This window comes from Gadus macrocephalus, chromosome 2 (assembly GCF_031168955.1).
Source record: "Gadus macrocephalus chromosome 2, ASM3116895v1".
Lineage (NCBI taxonomy): Eukaryota > Metazoa > Chordata > Actinopteri > Gadiformes > Gadidae > Gadus > Gadus macrocephalus.
In genome coordinates, this window is record NC_082383.1 from 15,760,691 (window position 1) to 15,776,791 (window position 16,101).

The window sequence follows — 16,101 nt, forward strand, 5'->3', positions numbered from 1 at the left end:
TTGTAGGCCAAATTTGGTATATGTGTCAGCCTCGGCTGGCCCACAATTAGATCGTCGCGTCCCTAGCAACCTGACGTCGTTTAAACATGCTTGCGAGACCATAAAATCGTCCTAATGACTATCAAACTAAAGATCAGACACATTCAGTGACTGAAGATTATGCAGGTATAAAGTATATTTCTCGCTAGAAATGTTATTTGAAACACGTTTAATGGTGAATCTGTCCTTAAATATTGCATTTCCCATTCAGATAATAAGCATTAATATTTATTATATTAAATATTAATATAGGCTACCTAACCATTTCACCAAATGCTGGGAGAACCACTCGCCCCGTTTGTGCTATTCCTCCACTCACGCTTTGGCGTGATACCGAATTGGACCCCCACATTGAAAAACAACGCAACAGGTACACATCTTTCGTTGGAACTTGACGCCAGGGATCCTTGGCCATGCGTCACACTTCTGACGAGTAGGGAGTGAGACTTGTGTTGCCGTATGTCATAGGAAGCTAGGAGCATCTCATGATTTCTCACTGAGGCAGCAAATCGTATCACATTTCCGGGTTTGTGAGCACTCCAGACACTAGTCTATGTACACAAACACCAAAACGATTTAAAATAATAATTCACCTTTTGTCAAATTGTTACACAATTAACAGTCAGAGCTTAGCAAGAACTTTTCAATCATTGTATTTCAAAAAATATAGATAATTATAAATGCAATAAAATGGACAAACGCACCAGGCAGTAACAACAATTTATTTAATAAATGTATCACTTTTGAAAGATGTCTGTGTATGTATGTGTGTATTTGTGTGTAATAAAATAAACACTTCCAAAGAAACAGGAATTTCAAACAAATAAAATAAGATACATAAATAAATAAAATAGATTTAGCTAAACTGTTGGCTGTCTGGCTCCCATGAATCGTCCCACTTCTTCCCACTGTCAAGAAATGAAACAAAAAACAGTAATTGAAGGTTAAAGGATGAACTTTTTTTATCAATAACATTCTTATTAAAGCTATAGTGCGTTACTTTTGTCTGTAACATTTGTGCCATTGTCGAATGAATTTACACAGAGTTGATTAAGCCCAACAGCTACACAAAACTCTCTCTTTATTTCTCAGTAGGGCAGTGTTGACACTGGTGAAGGAGCTCAGAAAAGAGCCCAAGAAATGTTAAAGTTGTCGATTGTGTTAGTCAGAAAAAACCTGGACGTACAGCAGAAGGGATACAATTGATGTGCGATCAGCAAAAGTGTACCTCATGTAGATGCACCGACAGTGTTGTTGTAATTACTAAGAATTCCTCTTGGGCCCCGACAGAAGTTACACACTATAGCTTTAAACATGTTTTATAAATACTTTGTTTCCAGTCAAACTTACCACTTGGGGCATGGTGTCCAAGAGACTTTCACCTCTTCTTTTCCCTGAAAGGCATGACATCAGAAAATATGACAGAAGTAGTTGTGAGAAAAAGGCATTTCCTGTAGAGACAGATGGTCAATTTAGCTGTATTGTATGATTTATCCATCTCCAAATACCTACTATCACCACACAACTTAGAATTTATTATTTAATACAAGGATTAAGCATCAAATTTTAAACACTGTCTATCTGGGTCCAACAGTATGAGTTGCATTTGTTTTTAAATCTATGGTCCTACACAAAATCCTGTAGAAATTGGTAACCTAACCTAAACAATTTTACATGTTATAGCCAAATATTCCATAACGTTCATGTTATCCTTTTCTCTAAACACAATACTCTCTTCAGTCCTGCAAAGGTGACTACACATAGGCCTCTTTTAAGGCCAAAGTTATTCTTTCGACCAATCAACTGACGGCAGTGAATAGCTTCATCTTTTCGGCACCCTTTCAGACAGCTTGGTACCCCATGCGAGGAGTACCGAATTTTTAAAGGCAGGGCCAGGGCGCTTTTGGCCCCACTCCAGATAAGGTCCATCCTGGATCTGACTCTCGTGGTAATGGGCAACAAAATCTGAACGGCTTGGCTTCGCCAGCAAAAAGTGCAGATGGAAAAACGCAGTAAATGTACTAAACTAAAAGCCCTCAATCCATCCTCATCATACACCATTATGTGTTGTCTTATGAAGCATATAAGGACTACTTTGCAAATGTTTCATAATTTAAAAAAACACTTGTTTTTAACTTACGTTTAAAACACGTTTATCAACAATGCGTTGAAACAGGAAAACCTTTTGATTTTTGTGTTTTCTGCATTCTAAAAAGATAAAGTAGAAAAGATTAATACAAATCACATGAAGCATATTGTGTTAATTAGAAAACCCTAACAATGTAATACATTTATGTAGCATCAACATTTATGCAGAGTAAATCAAACCTTTTATTTTGGGCCTCTTCTTGGAAGAGGAGGCTGGAGATCGAGGAGGTTCAAAGTTGGAGAGGGATGGATGAGGTTGAGGGGAGAAGGATGGAGAAGGTTGAGAGTTAGAGAAGGAAGGAGGTTCAAAGTTGGAGAGGGATGGATGAGGTTGAGGGGAGAAGGATGGAGAAGGTTGAGAGTTAGAGAAAGAAGGAGGTTCAAAGTTGGAGAAGGATGGAGGAGGTTCTAAGTTGTGGAAAGATGGAAGAGGTTCAGAGTTAGAGAAGGATGGAGGAGTTTGAGGGGATGAGAAGGATGGAGGTGGTTGGGAGTTGGAGAAGGATGGAGGAGGTTCTAAGTTGTGGAAAGATGGAGGAGGTTCAGAGTTAGAGAAGGATGGAGGAGTTTGTGGGGATGAGAAGGATGGAGGTGGTTGGGAGTTGGAGAAGGATGGAGGAGTTTGTGGGGATGAGAAGGATGGAGGTGGTTGGGAGTTGGAGAAGGATGGAGGAGTTTGAGGGGATGAGAAGGGTGCTGGAGGAGGCTGAGAGCACACAGGAGGGGCTGGTGGACCGCTGTTTTCCAGGGGGGGCACAGCTGCTTGTGGAGCACAGCCCTGCAACACTGAAACAGTATAAAAGAAAATCTGATATAAGCCACGGAAGAACTCCTCCCAAAACATTTAGAACAACCCATTTAATTTAGCCTCAATTGTACAAATACTAATTTATTATATATATGTTCAAGATTATAGTTTGGGTTTCTGTCCTCTGTTTTCATTTCACCGCATACATCTGATAACACGGATGTCTCTGCTTGCCGGCCTGCAGCTAACTTCCTAATAAAAAAATGTCATAGGGGGGCTAATAATTGTGTCCTCAACTGTATAATATATGTATCTTTAACAAGGATGATCTTACTTGTCAGGAGGAGCTCATAGCATTTGCTCATTTTGGAAATGATATCCTTCACCAAGACGTTATCTGTGGGGATAAAGTGAATCAAGTCCCCCACAGATTTTCCTTTGCGGCCAGGATTTCCAAGAAATAGTAGGGGTTTCCGACCAAGGGCATTTAGTTTTAAGACCTGCAGGAAATACAATGAAGAAAATATATGCATTTACACCTTTGCTTAACAAATTAGCATAACACAAGTATTGGCATTTACAGGTGAGGATAATCAGCATCAACTCAAGAGCTTAGACTCTTTGCTTATTATTAGCTTAACTTTGTGTTGTCTGTCAAAATTAGGGGTGTGCCCCTGTAACCGGTTAGTAAATCATAACTGTTAAGGAAAAATCAATAAACTAAAAGTTGTTTTTTTTAAATAAAGTTTTGAAAATGATTGAAATGTGTTCTGGAGACACACAGTCATTAATTTCACATCACAGAAAACACAACCTATTAAGAGATGATAAAAAATGGTTTGCATAGTCTGTCTGCCCCGCTCAGTTTGTGTGTGTGTGTGTGTGTGTTTGTAAGCGGCCCGGCAGCACTGCAGGCCCGCCACATACACAAGATAACCTGAATATGCCATCCTGAGCAGATGATCAGGACACCAACAAATATGTGAAGCTGCATGTGGCGGCATAGTCATGAACAAAGGTGGGGGTGTTTGTCCACTTTGTAAAAGGCAGCTGTTGAATTTTCGATTTAATTAGAACAAATTATGGGTCATTTTAAATTAGTTGTTCCTATTTTTTTTTTAAAGAGGCAGCCTATTATGTTATTATTAGGTTATATATGATCAGGTATCCGGTGATCAGTATATCAGGCATATTGATCAATGATGAAAGTCATGGTTTGTTACAGCATTTATGGTGGTTTCACTTTACCTAAAAGGAGGACAAATTGACAAATAAGAACATTATGTTATTGTCTCAGAGGCCAAAACCTTTGTTGAATTACAGTAATTTAAACTCACAGATAGCTGGGCCGAATTTATAGCCCTGGCACCGTTTCTGTATGATTTTGCAGAGGATGCCCAGCTGTCCATCTGCAAATTATCTGGGAGCTTGTTCTTCCGGGGAAGGGGGAGGAGACACTGGCAACATGTCTTCCTTCCAACAGAATTTTCGGCCTGGCATGAGGGGCATCGCTTCTTCTTAGGCTTTGTCATTCTGCAAATGATAGTGAAACATAGAGGGTTAATCTTAGATATATTTGATTTCAGTTGATAACATTATCAAATTCACACATATAATATGTGAATTAATTCATGCATATTAGTGATATTGCATTTGGAGTGAAAAAAGATATGATATTAATTCATTGTCAACACATAACTATGTGGGAAATTATACTGGTTATACAGTACATTCAAACACAAAAGACAATTTGGGTTGTGCATGGTAAAATTAACAATTACAACCAGAACTTAGTACATTTCTCTTGAACTAAAGAAGACAACATTAGGTGGATAAGCAATATTATGGGCACTTAATTACTTTCAGGTGAACATCAGATTGTTGAAATAAGGCATTTCTTGTAAAAGACAGCTTATTGTCAAATATATGGGGAGTACTAACAACTTATGAGCAACATTATTAAATAAATACTAAATGGCAATAAATCAACAGAAAGACCACTAAGCGAGTTATACACAACATTCAGAACAATGAAAAAAATAGATGCATCTTCTGTAAATAAGCTTAAATATACTTATTAAGATTCGTATTAAATGTCTATTTTGTTAGATGGGAGAAAAAAATGCATTTAAAGTTATTGCTTAATACCATAGACTGTATAATAGAAGCGTAATAAACACTTAATATATTGTTTGTCACTGATATTAGGTGTGCATTACGCTTCGTAATACACACGGGGGGCGTTAAAAAAAATCCAGGCACCGTTATGAGGCACCGAAATGTGCGTTCTTATTCGATCTAGGTACTACCGTTTAATCGGAACCAGTGCCCTACTGGAACCGAGTTTCGGTGCTTGGTGGTAAGGCTACATCTTACGAACGATAGTGAGCCAGCTAACCTAGCAAGAAGTTTTCAAATGTACACGCGATGCAAAAAATATGTATAGCCAATATATTAAAAAAGAAGTTATATTGAAGTGTCTTTCACTCTCTCTCTCTCTCATAGACATAGGCCTACTGCTCGTTGGAGAGATTTCAATTTAGTTAAGCCTATATTCTTAGTTAATCATATTTAAATATTTTGTACAACTTACCTGGGTCTGGTGGATCCTGAGTCCCGATTTGAAGCTCATCTACGATTCCCAAGGTGCACTTCGATTAACATCCCATCGGTGATAGGTCAATCCAATCCTATCACTTACTCGCTTACAGCGAGCAGAACTGTTGATGTTTCGTGATCATGTTTGAGACACGAGTATAATCATCGCTAACTTCTAATAAATTCAAATTCATATTCCATTAAAAACAATAATATCATTCCACATTTAAAAAATGTATATATATAACCGGCGGATTTTTCCTGCTTCTTCCTGCTTGTTATTGAGCTCGTAAATCCGCCCCTTTCCGGTATACCCCGCATGGGACCTCTGAGATCGAAAAATATGAATGGGTTTCAATGGAGAGAAAGTAATTATTTTTTTCGTCTTTATATGCCGTGGATTACACATATGTTGTTTGTGGATTTTAATTAAAAATTTGCATGCAAAGAAAACCAAAAATAATGTGAGGAAGTTTGATAATGTCAGGTTTTTTTTAGGCCGCTTTTTGAACTACAGCCCATCGCTGCTCTCGACGTGAATGATAGCGCGTCGATTTCTGACGAACGGTCAGTGACTTTTGCTTCAGTTTCTGACGCAAAAGGGTACCCTTGCGCTGCTTTTTTAGACGCATGGGGTTTTCAACTATTACAATGTAACCCTTTGACGGGGGACCCGATGGCTGCTGAAAACCCCATGCGTCTAAAAAAGCAGCGCAAGGGTACCCTTTTGCGTCAGAAACTGAAGCAAAAGTCACTGACCGTTCGTCAGAAATCGACGCGCTCGGAATGAGAATGTGCATCAGCCCTTCCTCCTCCGCCTCTTCTATTCTTCTTCTTATTATTATCCTTCTTCTTCTTCTTCTTCTTCTTCTTCTTCTTCTTCTTCTGCTTTTCCTTCTCCTTCTCCTTCTCCTCCTTCTCTTCCTCCTCTGTGATAGTGTGTGAACTGGTTGATATGAGTGTGTCTCAGGGCCAAATGGTTAGACTTGGCAGCTCTGTCAGTTGTGAAACAAAGCGGACGGACGTGGTCTCGATAGCAACGACCTCAGCTACCCAACACTGATCAAAAAACGATTGTTTATCTCAATCAAAGCACCAAACAGGACAACTGATGGCCAGAGCCTTAACCCATACATGTTGTGTAATTAACAAGGACACGTTGGTGTAGTTGTGTTGAGGAATGTCACAGATGTCACTGTAAAATCGCCGTTATTGTGCAGCCATCGGCTCTTCTGTTAGCCAATGGGATGAATGCTTATAGCTTCATATATTGCCGTGGAGGGATTACATTGTAATGAGTGGAAAAACCCCTGCGTCGAAAAAAGAAGCACAAGGTCCTCCGTTAGCCAATGGGATGAATGCTCATAGCGTCTCTATGTGCAGCCATCGGCTCTTCCGTTAGCCAATGGAATGAATGCTCATAGCTTCATATATTGCCGTGGAGGGATTACATTGTAATGAGTGGAAAAACCCCTGCGTCGAAAAAAGAAGCACAAGGTCCTCCGTTAGCCAATGGGATGAATGCTCATAGCGTCACTATGTGCAGCCATCGGCTCTTCCGTTAGCCAATGGAATGAATGCTCATAGCTTCATATATTGCCGTGGAGGGATTACATTGCAATGAGTGGCAAACCCCCTGCGTCGAAAAAAGAAGCGCAAGGTCCTCCGTTAGCCAATGGGATATGAATGCTCATAGCGTCTCTATGTGCAGCCATCGGGTCCCCCGTCAAAGGGTTACATTGTAACTAGTTGAAAACCCCATGCGTCTAAAAAAGCAGCGCAAGGGTACCCTTTTGCGTCAGAAACTGAAGCAAAAGTCACTGACCGTTCGTCAGAAATCGACGCGCTCGGAGTGAGAATGTGTTGTTTGAAAAGAAAAAACTTAAAATTTTTTAGTACACGGTATAAAGATAATTATGAACCTTTGATATCCAAAACATTTTTGCGGAGACACATTCCTGCTCCCCACTTGTATTGGATTGAACGAGGATATCTACTTCTGGGCCCCGTGATTTGAGGGACCCGTCCACAACCCACTAAACCGACTGCAATACCAGGCTTGGCCTCTGAGCACTGGTGGATTCCGGAACGATGCACCAGTCCTGGGGGCCTGCCTCTGTGTCTGCTAGTGTCTATAATACAGTAATATTTTTGTCGACATTATCAAACGAAAGAACTTTTATTTTGAAGAGCACAGGGCATCGAAGCAAACTAGCCAATAAGAGGACCCGCCCACCGGCGTAAACCAGATATTGAGTGGTAAATTAATTTTGTTAAGAAGAACCAAAAAAGGAATAAACAAACAGAAATTTTGATTTTCGTTTTTTTGGACAAAACGAAAAATTAAAAAAACGGCTGGTTTTTAGTTTCTGCTTATGTCAATTATTCCCAGAAAACAGAGTAATAAAACGTACCTTGCTCTTAGAGCAAGGTACGTTTTATTAATCTGTTAATAAAACGTACCTCATTGGCTAGCGAAAATGAGAACTTATGAAATTTTCCAATTGTTTATTAATAGTATTTCTGTTCTAGGACCAGCATTGGTGGAGTTGGAGACGGTCACATTCTGGCGCTGGCGCTTCAGTGCTCCTATTTTCATCTCATAGAATAATAACATGACTTTTTTCAAATATTTAAAAATAAATATTTGAAAAGACTTTTGTAGACTTGAACTGGAAACACGTCTCTGTAAGTCTTTACACAAATCTGTATTATAAATGTTGTTTGTTTCTGTGCTATTGGTGCGGTCACATTCATGTATATAAAGTCTGATAAGACATGGACATCCCCAACTCCAATTACACCGTCTCTCAACATGCCACTACTTGTGTGCTATTTATCATTCACATAGACCTATTAAGAAATAATAATAGTATTAATCTTTTACGTAAAGCTATTTTCTTAGCAACAATGTCCCTGCCTGACACATATCCCCGTCACGTAGGGACTAGGCTAATGACATAGGCTAATACAAAAAATTTGACAGTGAAAAAGTGACTTCCCTTGTGTAAATGCCAGGTTCTATGAACATCCTTTCTGTACCGACAGCGATATATTGATGCACTTCTTATGACAAATGTACTTATTGTAAGTCGCTTTGGATAAAAGCGTCTGCTAAATGCCCTAAATGTAAATGTAAATTCGGATGTCTGCGTCGGAGCCAGCAGACCGCTGCAGTCCAAACTCTCGCTGGAGACGTAACTCCTGTAGCTCCTTTCTCAGCTCCTGTACTTCATTTGAGACGCTTTCAGCAGCGGATGCGGACATATCCATGGCAGCCGGTTCAGGGACAGAGCAGTAGTCTTGATCATTGAAAAGGAGATCAACTTCATCTTCCGGAGGGGCAGTTTCGACGAACCGATCCACTCTCTCCCACACACCGCGCCTTGGGGTTTCGACTGTATACTGGTTCCACTCACAAATGGGCGCTACGGGACCTTTTGTAAGTCTCCTTCGACCCTGAAGAGTAGTTGGCTCAATCATCTCGTCAGAACTAAAGTGTCTGCTACAGATCTTGAGTGAGTGGTGATGACATATTTATCCCGGCGTATGTTTACAATCCATTGACTCCTCACGTCAGTTTGGCTCGGAATGCCATGGAAACTTAACAATGTGTTTTTGACCTTACATAGTTGATTTCGCTCAAAACCAATGTATTCCACTTTCAAATGGTTTAGTATGGCCCAATAACCCTTTGGTAAGCTTAGTGTTACGTATTTTAAGAATCTAAGCTACCCACACATGGACCCAATGAAGCAGGACCAAACATATAAGCCGTAAATACTATACATAGCCACAAGGGGAGCAAAACCTTATTGGAGGCTGCTCCAGCCACAGATGGTAGCGCCTTTTAAATATATGAAGAAGCCGAGGCCACCACGCCCACTAGGCCACGCCCACTTGACGGCCTCTACCTGAGGACCGTCCGGAGGTGAATAGTATCCAGAGATTTTCAGCGACACCCGCGAAGGGTCACGGGCCTCTGCCCGTGGCCCATAGAAAGCCAGAGATTTTCAGTGACACCCGCGGACAGCCACGGGCCTCTGCCCGTGGCTGAAAGTAGCCAGAGTTATTATCTCTCACACGTGTTCGACACGATTCCTACAATTCCCTCCGTATAGCTTCACTTACCATGCCGAAACATGCCGACGACTTTATAATAAATGAAGTGAGTTAAAGCAACCCGGGATTGGACAACTTTCTTCGTGAATATGAAATAGATGGTGACCTCCGACGTTTGGAAGAAAGTCCCGAGAATCCCGGCGGGCGCGACGCTAAAACAACTTCAACAGGCCCGCACGTCTGAGGTAAGTAGAACTCTTTGTCTTAAAGATTTAATCTGAAATAGGATTGGTTATAAGAACATTTAGGTGTAAGTTTGTTTTAGCCACCGTCCGGTCGTGCTGCATAACAACACGCGGTTGCAGGAACACTGAAGGCCCAACCTCCCCCTTTCTTCACACTTGAGTTGTTTTTAGTACTCGTCGTTAACGATCATTCTTGGTACTGGTTGAGAGGTGAAGCCCTCCACTATCGGTCTCTGTATAGATCGGGCCAAAATATATGTTAACGAGAGTTATCTTTCACTTCTCCGCTGAGTCTGTGTTCCTAAGCAGTAGCACCATAGCGGACGTTCGGAGTGTATACTATCTTATCTGCCGATCCGCTAAATGCCACCCTAGACTGCATGCTTCATTTTACATTCAAGTCTGTTGGTATTTTGTTATTAAAGACGATGAATTATTAAAGGTAAAAGACCCTCCAGGCCCCCAACACGTGTACCCCCCCCACCCTTTGTCCCAGTCTTCACAGGTCCGATAGTCAGACCCCCCCCCCCCCCCCCCCCCATCCCTTTGTCCCAAGTCAGACCCCCCCCCCTCCCCACCCCGCCCCTTGTCCCTGCAAACATTCTCTTCCCCTACCCTTCCTCATTCATGTTGCTTAGAGAAGGCCACTCGCCTCTCTATTGTTAGTTAAATTGAAGTTCTTGTCTTATTGTTCTTTCTTCCCCTTGAAATGTTCACATTTGTACTAAATTTGTTCTTCCTCTTCAGGCCTTTGCAACCCAAGCAGTGATGGTTGCCCGGCATTCATGGTTTTAACCGGTGCCCAAGGCGGGAGTTAGCTCAACTGCTGTAGTTCAATTACAATAACATTTGTTTCATCCGATAACTTCAGAATTTTTCTTTTAGGTTCATTTTTTGTTTTGTTTATAGAATATCACCATATATATTTAATACCCAGATGTGCATAATTGTTGTAAGTTTGGATGACTCTTTATTCTACCTAGTTTAGACGGTTTTGATTGACCTAGCTGAAGGTTCACCAGGTGTCAAGACGTAGGATTGTGGCACTCCTTGGGAGCCTCCGAGCCACACGTTAATCGACTAATCGTTCCTGCAGTGTTCTGAGGTGGTAACGGTGGGGCTCATGGGGAGGCCCCGGGAGAGTTGTCATTCGCGGGCACACACGGGGAGAAATCGGGTAGGTCGGTAAGTCAGAAGGTTGAATTAATGTATCGATTTGATGTTGACCAACAAAAAACTAGATAATTATAATAATAAATACTGTTCATGCAATGGTATAGTTAGGTCTGGGACCTGCGTAGCAAAAAAAACTGTTTTGGAAATAGTAATGAACGTGTCCGGGACATGTGTAGCTATAAAATAAGTGAAGATAAAACTGGGTTTTACTTTACTTCACTTTGCTAAGACATATTCACGTTTGATGTGGTATGCAGAATTATTTAAAATGGTGAAGGACTGAAGTTAAGCCGGTCCACCATAAGGTAAATGGTGAATGTCCCGAAGTTAAGCCGGGACCTTTATAGGTATTATTTAAATGGTGAAGGACTGAAGTTAAGCCGGTCCACCATAAGGTAAATGGTGAATGTCCCGAAGTTAAGCCGGGACCACCATAGGTATTATTTAATAAGGCGTATTCATGTTTGATGTGGTATGCGATAGTGAATCAAAGTGTGGACAACATCAAATGCGAGCAATAGGTAGAATAAATGAAGATTAGGTCATCCAATATACATAGTTAGTGTAGGACAATCGGGTAGTATGATGAAGGTAACTGTTATTATGAGATACGGTTAACACAGAAGTGATATTGAACATGCAAATTTTAACATTGTTATTTCCCTTTTACATCTTTTTGGTTATAGCAACTTGGTTGCACTACGGTGTGGTTAGCTTTGGTTGTCATTCAATGCGCATGGCTGAAGCAATGCGCAAGGAGGGATGTAGTGTGAAATTAAACCAAAGTAGATACTGTAAAACAATTAAAATTAGAATTCATGGAAATATGTTTTTGAACAACTAACTGCTGTACATGAGTTTGTATTTCTGCAATAGAAACAAAAGTTCCAGAACCAGATGCAGACACACCCGGAGCCTACAAACTACCACCGCCGAGCAAGGACTAACAGTCACATGAGGAGATCAAATAACAGCAGGATTTGAATCGCTCCGGATGGGTTGGTGGCCAGGGCGCTGGTATGATTACAATCCCTCAGGTTAGAATTGGCAGAGAACTCCGGCATTAATGACCCTTTCACAGGATGGATGGAGAATATGTTTGGGAGGTGGAAAGGCAGAATCCAGTAAGTGCCCGTCGCGGGAATAAATGCAGAGACCGTGTTAATTGTCACCGGCTGCCGTTGTATTCCCTGTGCACGAGGGCTACTGCATCTGCTGATCACCACAGCAGTGGGCGCTACAGAAGTGCCAAGTGCCATTCAGGCTTACATTACCTGAGGGGCCCGACCCTATCCAGCTGTAATATCTAGAATAGTCACACCTATACTATTCTAGTAGAATCGAGTGTATTTAAGATAATCAATATCCCGGGTTTACTTGAATAACATATTTTAAAACAACCATACCAGACTATGTTTGTTATTGTGTAGTGTTGCTTGGTTGCGAGTGCAACCCGTTATTTCTGAATCGCTGCATTGATAATGGTACTGTTGATCTTCCTTGAGACGGTTGTTTTACAGGCCACCTGTTACTGACACGACGACGACGGAGAACCTGTTTGGAGGCTCCCATGATGTAGGAGTAACCTCTCTGAGTTGAGCCCTTGACAAGGAGGGACGAGTCTTGGGTTCATGAATTACAGGCCCGACGGCGACAGAAGAACCAATGGCTACGATAATAACAACGCCCAAAACCACCCACATGCAACAGCGAACCAATGCACGAAGATCACCTGAACCACCCGAATCCATGCTAGGCTATCAATAATCTCACTGCCCGTGGCTGAAAGTAGCCAGAGTTATTATCTCTCACACGTGTTCGACACGATTCCTACAATTCCCTCCGTATAGCTTCACTTACCATGCCGACGACTTTATAATAAATGAAGTGAGTTAAAGCAACCCGGGATTGGACAACTTTCTTCGTGAATATTGAAATTGCATTGAAATTGACAGAGATAAACATTTCTTGTTTTTATGCCTGCAAAATGCTTTCCAGAGCGATATAATCACTTTTTGACCAACAATGTGTTTTTGACCTTACATTGTTGATTTTGCTCAAAACGAATGTATTCCACTTCCAAATGGTTTAGTATGTGTTAAGGAACTGCGGGTGCAGGCAGGCAGGACCCAGACGCAGACGGTTTCAGGAAACGGCACTTTATTCAAGCCTAAAGGCTAAGGCACAGGAATCAGGGAACTCGGGAGACAACAGGGAACTCGGGAGACAACAGGGAACTCGGGAGACAACAGGGAACACGGAAGACGCAGGACTAACAACCACAAAGACAGCACAAGGAACAAAGGAAAGACGAGGGCTTAAATAACAAACACAACGAGGAACAGCTGAGACACATTAGGGGAGGGAACAGTAATCAACACAGGAGGGAAACACAGGGAAACACACACACCCCGACAGTACCCCCCCCTTAAGGGTCGACTCCCAGGCGACCCACGACAAGCAAAACAATGAAGAAAGTCAAACCCAAAACGGGTGGGTGGAGGGGCGCCAGGAGGGGGGAATCAAAAAAAAAAAAATGGACTGGGGCAGAGCCGAGGGATGTCAGGTGGGCGGCCAGAAAACTGCCCCAGGGCATGGCAGGGAGCCTCAGGCGGACGGCCTGGGGGGCAAGCAGAGGCAGAGTGAAGGCGGAACCCTTCAGGAGGCCGGCGGCAAGGACGATGAGGGCTCAGTCCCTCAGGAGACCTGCAGTGGCAAAGAACCCCCTCAGAAGGCCGGCAGTGGTGAAGGCGGAACCCTTCAGGAGGCCGGCGAAGGCGAGGTAGAGGGCGGGTCCCCTCAAGAGGAAGGCGAGGTAGAGGGCGGGTCCCCACAGGAGGAAGGCCAGGTAGAGGGCGGGTCCCCTCAGGAAGGCCAGGTAGAGGGCGGGTCCCCTCAGGAGGCAGGCCAGGTAGAGGGCGGGTCCCCTCAGGAGGCAGGCCAGGTAGAGGGCGGGTACCCTCTGGTGGAAGGCCAGGTAGGGGGCGGGTCCCCTCTGGTGGAAGGCCAGGTAGAGGGCGGGTCCCCTCTGGTGGAAGGCCAGGTAGAGGGCGGGTCCCCTCTGGTGGAAGGCCAGGCAGGAACGGAGGGCGTGCCTCCCCTGGACGGTCTGGAGGGCGGACCCCCTCCGGCAGGAGCAGAGGCCGGTCCCCCTCTGGAAGGAGCAGGGGGCGGGCCACCTCAGGCAGGAGCGGAGGCCGGTCCCCCTCTGGAAGGAGCAGGGGGCGGGCCCCCTCAGGCAGGAGCGGAGGGCGGACCACCTCAAGCAGGCGAAGAGGCCGGTCCCCCTCAGGAAGGCGAGGAGTGGGCTCAGGAACCGGATAGGGCTCGGGGACCGGAGTCAGTGCGGGAGCTGGAGTGCCAGGAGGAACCGGGTGGTACCCCAAACTCTCCCAGCGATCCATTGCCTTCCCTAGGAACTCAAATAAATCCTCCCACTCACGGCTAGCTTGATCGTCCGCTGGGTCCAATGTTGGTGCTGTCATTCTGTTAAGGAACTGCGGGTGCAGGCAGGCAGGTAGGACCCAGACGCAGACGGTTTCAGGAAACGGCACTTTATTCAAGCCTAAAGGCTAAGGCACAGGAATCAGGGAACTCGGGAGACAACAGGGAACTCGGGAGACAACAGGGAACTCGGGAGACAACAGGGAACTCGGGAGACAACAGGGAACTCGGGAGACAACAGGGAACTCGGGAGACAACAGGGAACTCGGGAGACAACAGGGAACACGGAAGACGCAGGACTAACAACCACAAACAACCACAATGACAGCACAAGGAACAAAGGAAAGACGAGGGCTTAAATAACAAACACAACGAGGAACAGCTGAGACACATTAGGGGAGGGAACAGTAATCAACACAGGAGGGAAACACAGGGAAACACACACACCCTGACAGTATGGCCCAATAACCCTTTGGTAAGCTTAGTAACACGTTAGCATTGAAATTGACAGATATCAACGTTTCCTGTTTTTATGCCTGCAAAATGCTTTTCAGAGCGCCAGAATATATTTATGACCAACAATGTGTTTTTGACCATACATTGTTGATTTTGCTCAAAACGAATGTAATCCACTTCCAAATGGTTTAGTATGGCCCATTAACCCTTTGGTAAGCTTAGTAACACGTTTGCATTGAAATTGACAGATATATCGATTTCTTGTTTTTATGCCTGCAAAATGCTTTTCAGAGCGCAAGAATCACTTTTTGACCAACAATGTGTTTTTGACCTTACATAGTTGATTTCGCTCAAAACCAATGTATTCCACTTTCAAATGGTTTAGTATGGCCCAATAACCCTTTGGTAAGCTTAGTAACACGTTTGCATTGAAATTGACAGAGATATCAACATTTCTTGTTTTTATGCCTGCAAAATGCTTTTCAGAGCGATGGAATCACTTTTTGACCAACAACGTGTTTTTGACCTTACATTGTTGATTTTGCTCAAAACGAATGTATTCCACTTCCAAATGGTTTAGTATGGCCCAATAACCCTTTGGTAAGCTTAGTAACACGTTAGCATTGAAATTGACAGATATCAACGTTTCTTGTTTTTATGCCTGCAAAATGCTTTTCAGAGCGCCAGAATATATTTATGACCAACAATGTGTTTTTGACCTTACATTGTTGATTTTGCTCAAAACGAATGTAATCCACTTCCAAATGGTTTAGTATGGCCCAATAACCCTTTGGTAAGCTTAGTAACACGTTTGCATTGAAATTGACAGATATAAAGATTTCTTGTTTTTATGCCTGCAAAATGCTTTTCTACGGTGGCGCTGAGCATTCACCAAATAAAAAAAAAATTCACAGCTAATGTAGCCGTTAGCACACTCAGGAACTCGTAATTACGAGATAATATCTCGTAATTACGAGATAAGGATCTCGTAATTACGAGATAAGGATCTCGTAATTACGAGATACGGATCTCGTAATTATGAGATAAAGATCTCGTAATTACGAGATAAGATATCATATTTACGACATAAGGATCTCGTTTACGAGAAAAGGATCACGCCTCTCATTCATCAATAACGTTGCTGGCTAGCTGCAGGACGGCAAAGATGACGCTATTCGACGCTAT

General features: G+C 43.0%; 1 protein-coding gene and 2 long non-coding RNA genes across 4 annotated transcripts in view; 1 reads left to right on the forward strand and 2 right to left on the reverse strand.

The window, feature by feature from the left end:
- On the reverse strand, nucleotides 1–7,393 carry LOC132451128 (uncharacterized). 2 transcript variants are annotated; one of them, XM_060043437.1, is made up of 7 exons: nucleotides 5,529–7,393; nucleotides 4,273–4,468; nucleotides 3,270–3,435; nucleotides 2,368–2,973; nucleotides 2,180–2,247; nucleotides 1,390–1,433; nucleotides 1–947 (listed from the first exon to the last, which is right to left on the reverse strand). In XM_060043437.1, the coding sequence occupies exons 2-7, from the start codon at nucleotides 4,465–4,467 to the stop codon at nucleotides 896–898; spliced, it is 1,131 nt and encodes a 376-aa protein (XP_059899420.1). In that variant the 5' UTR covers nucleotide 4,468; nucleotides 5,529–7,393; the 3' UTR covers nucleotides 1–895. The 2 variants fall into 2 exon arrangements, with proteins under 2 accessions (XP_059899420.1, XP_059899430.1); XM_060043447.1 differs by lacking the exon at nucleotides 2,180–2,247 and having other exon boundaries at nucleotides 4,273–7,393.
- A 4,110-nt stretch (nucleotides 7,394–11,503) lies between these two features.
- Nucleotides 11,504–16,101, forward strand: part of LOC132473265 (uncharacterized) — a 39,554-nt gene continuing 34,956 nt past the window's right edge. The window contains exon 1 of the long non-coding RNA XR_009529300.1: nucleotides 11,504–12,033. This is a non-coding gene — a long non-coding RNA (uncharacterized LOC132473265). The remainder of the gene's footprint in view (nucleotides 12,034–16,101) is intronic.
- LOC132473268 (uncharacterized) overlaps nucleotides 11,864–16,101 on the reverse strand; it is a 38,587-nt gene continuing 34,349 nt past the window's right edge. The window contains exon 2 of the long non-coding RNA XR_009529302.1: nucleotides 11,864–12,290. This is a non-coding gene — a long non-coding RNA (uncharacterized LOC132473268). The remainder of the gene's footprint in view (nucleotides 12,291–16,101) is intronic.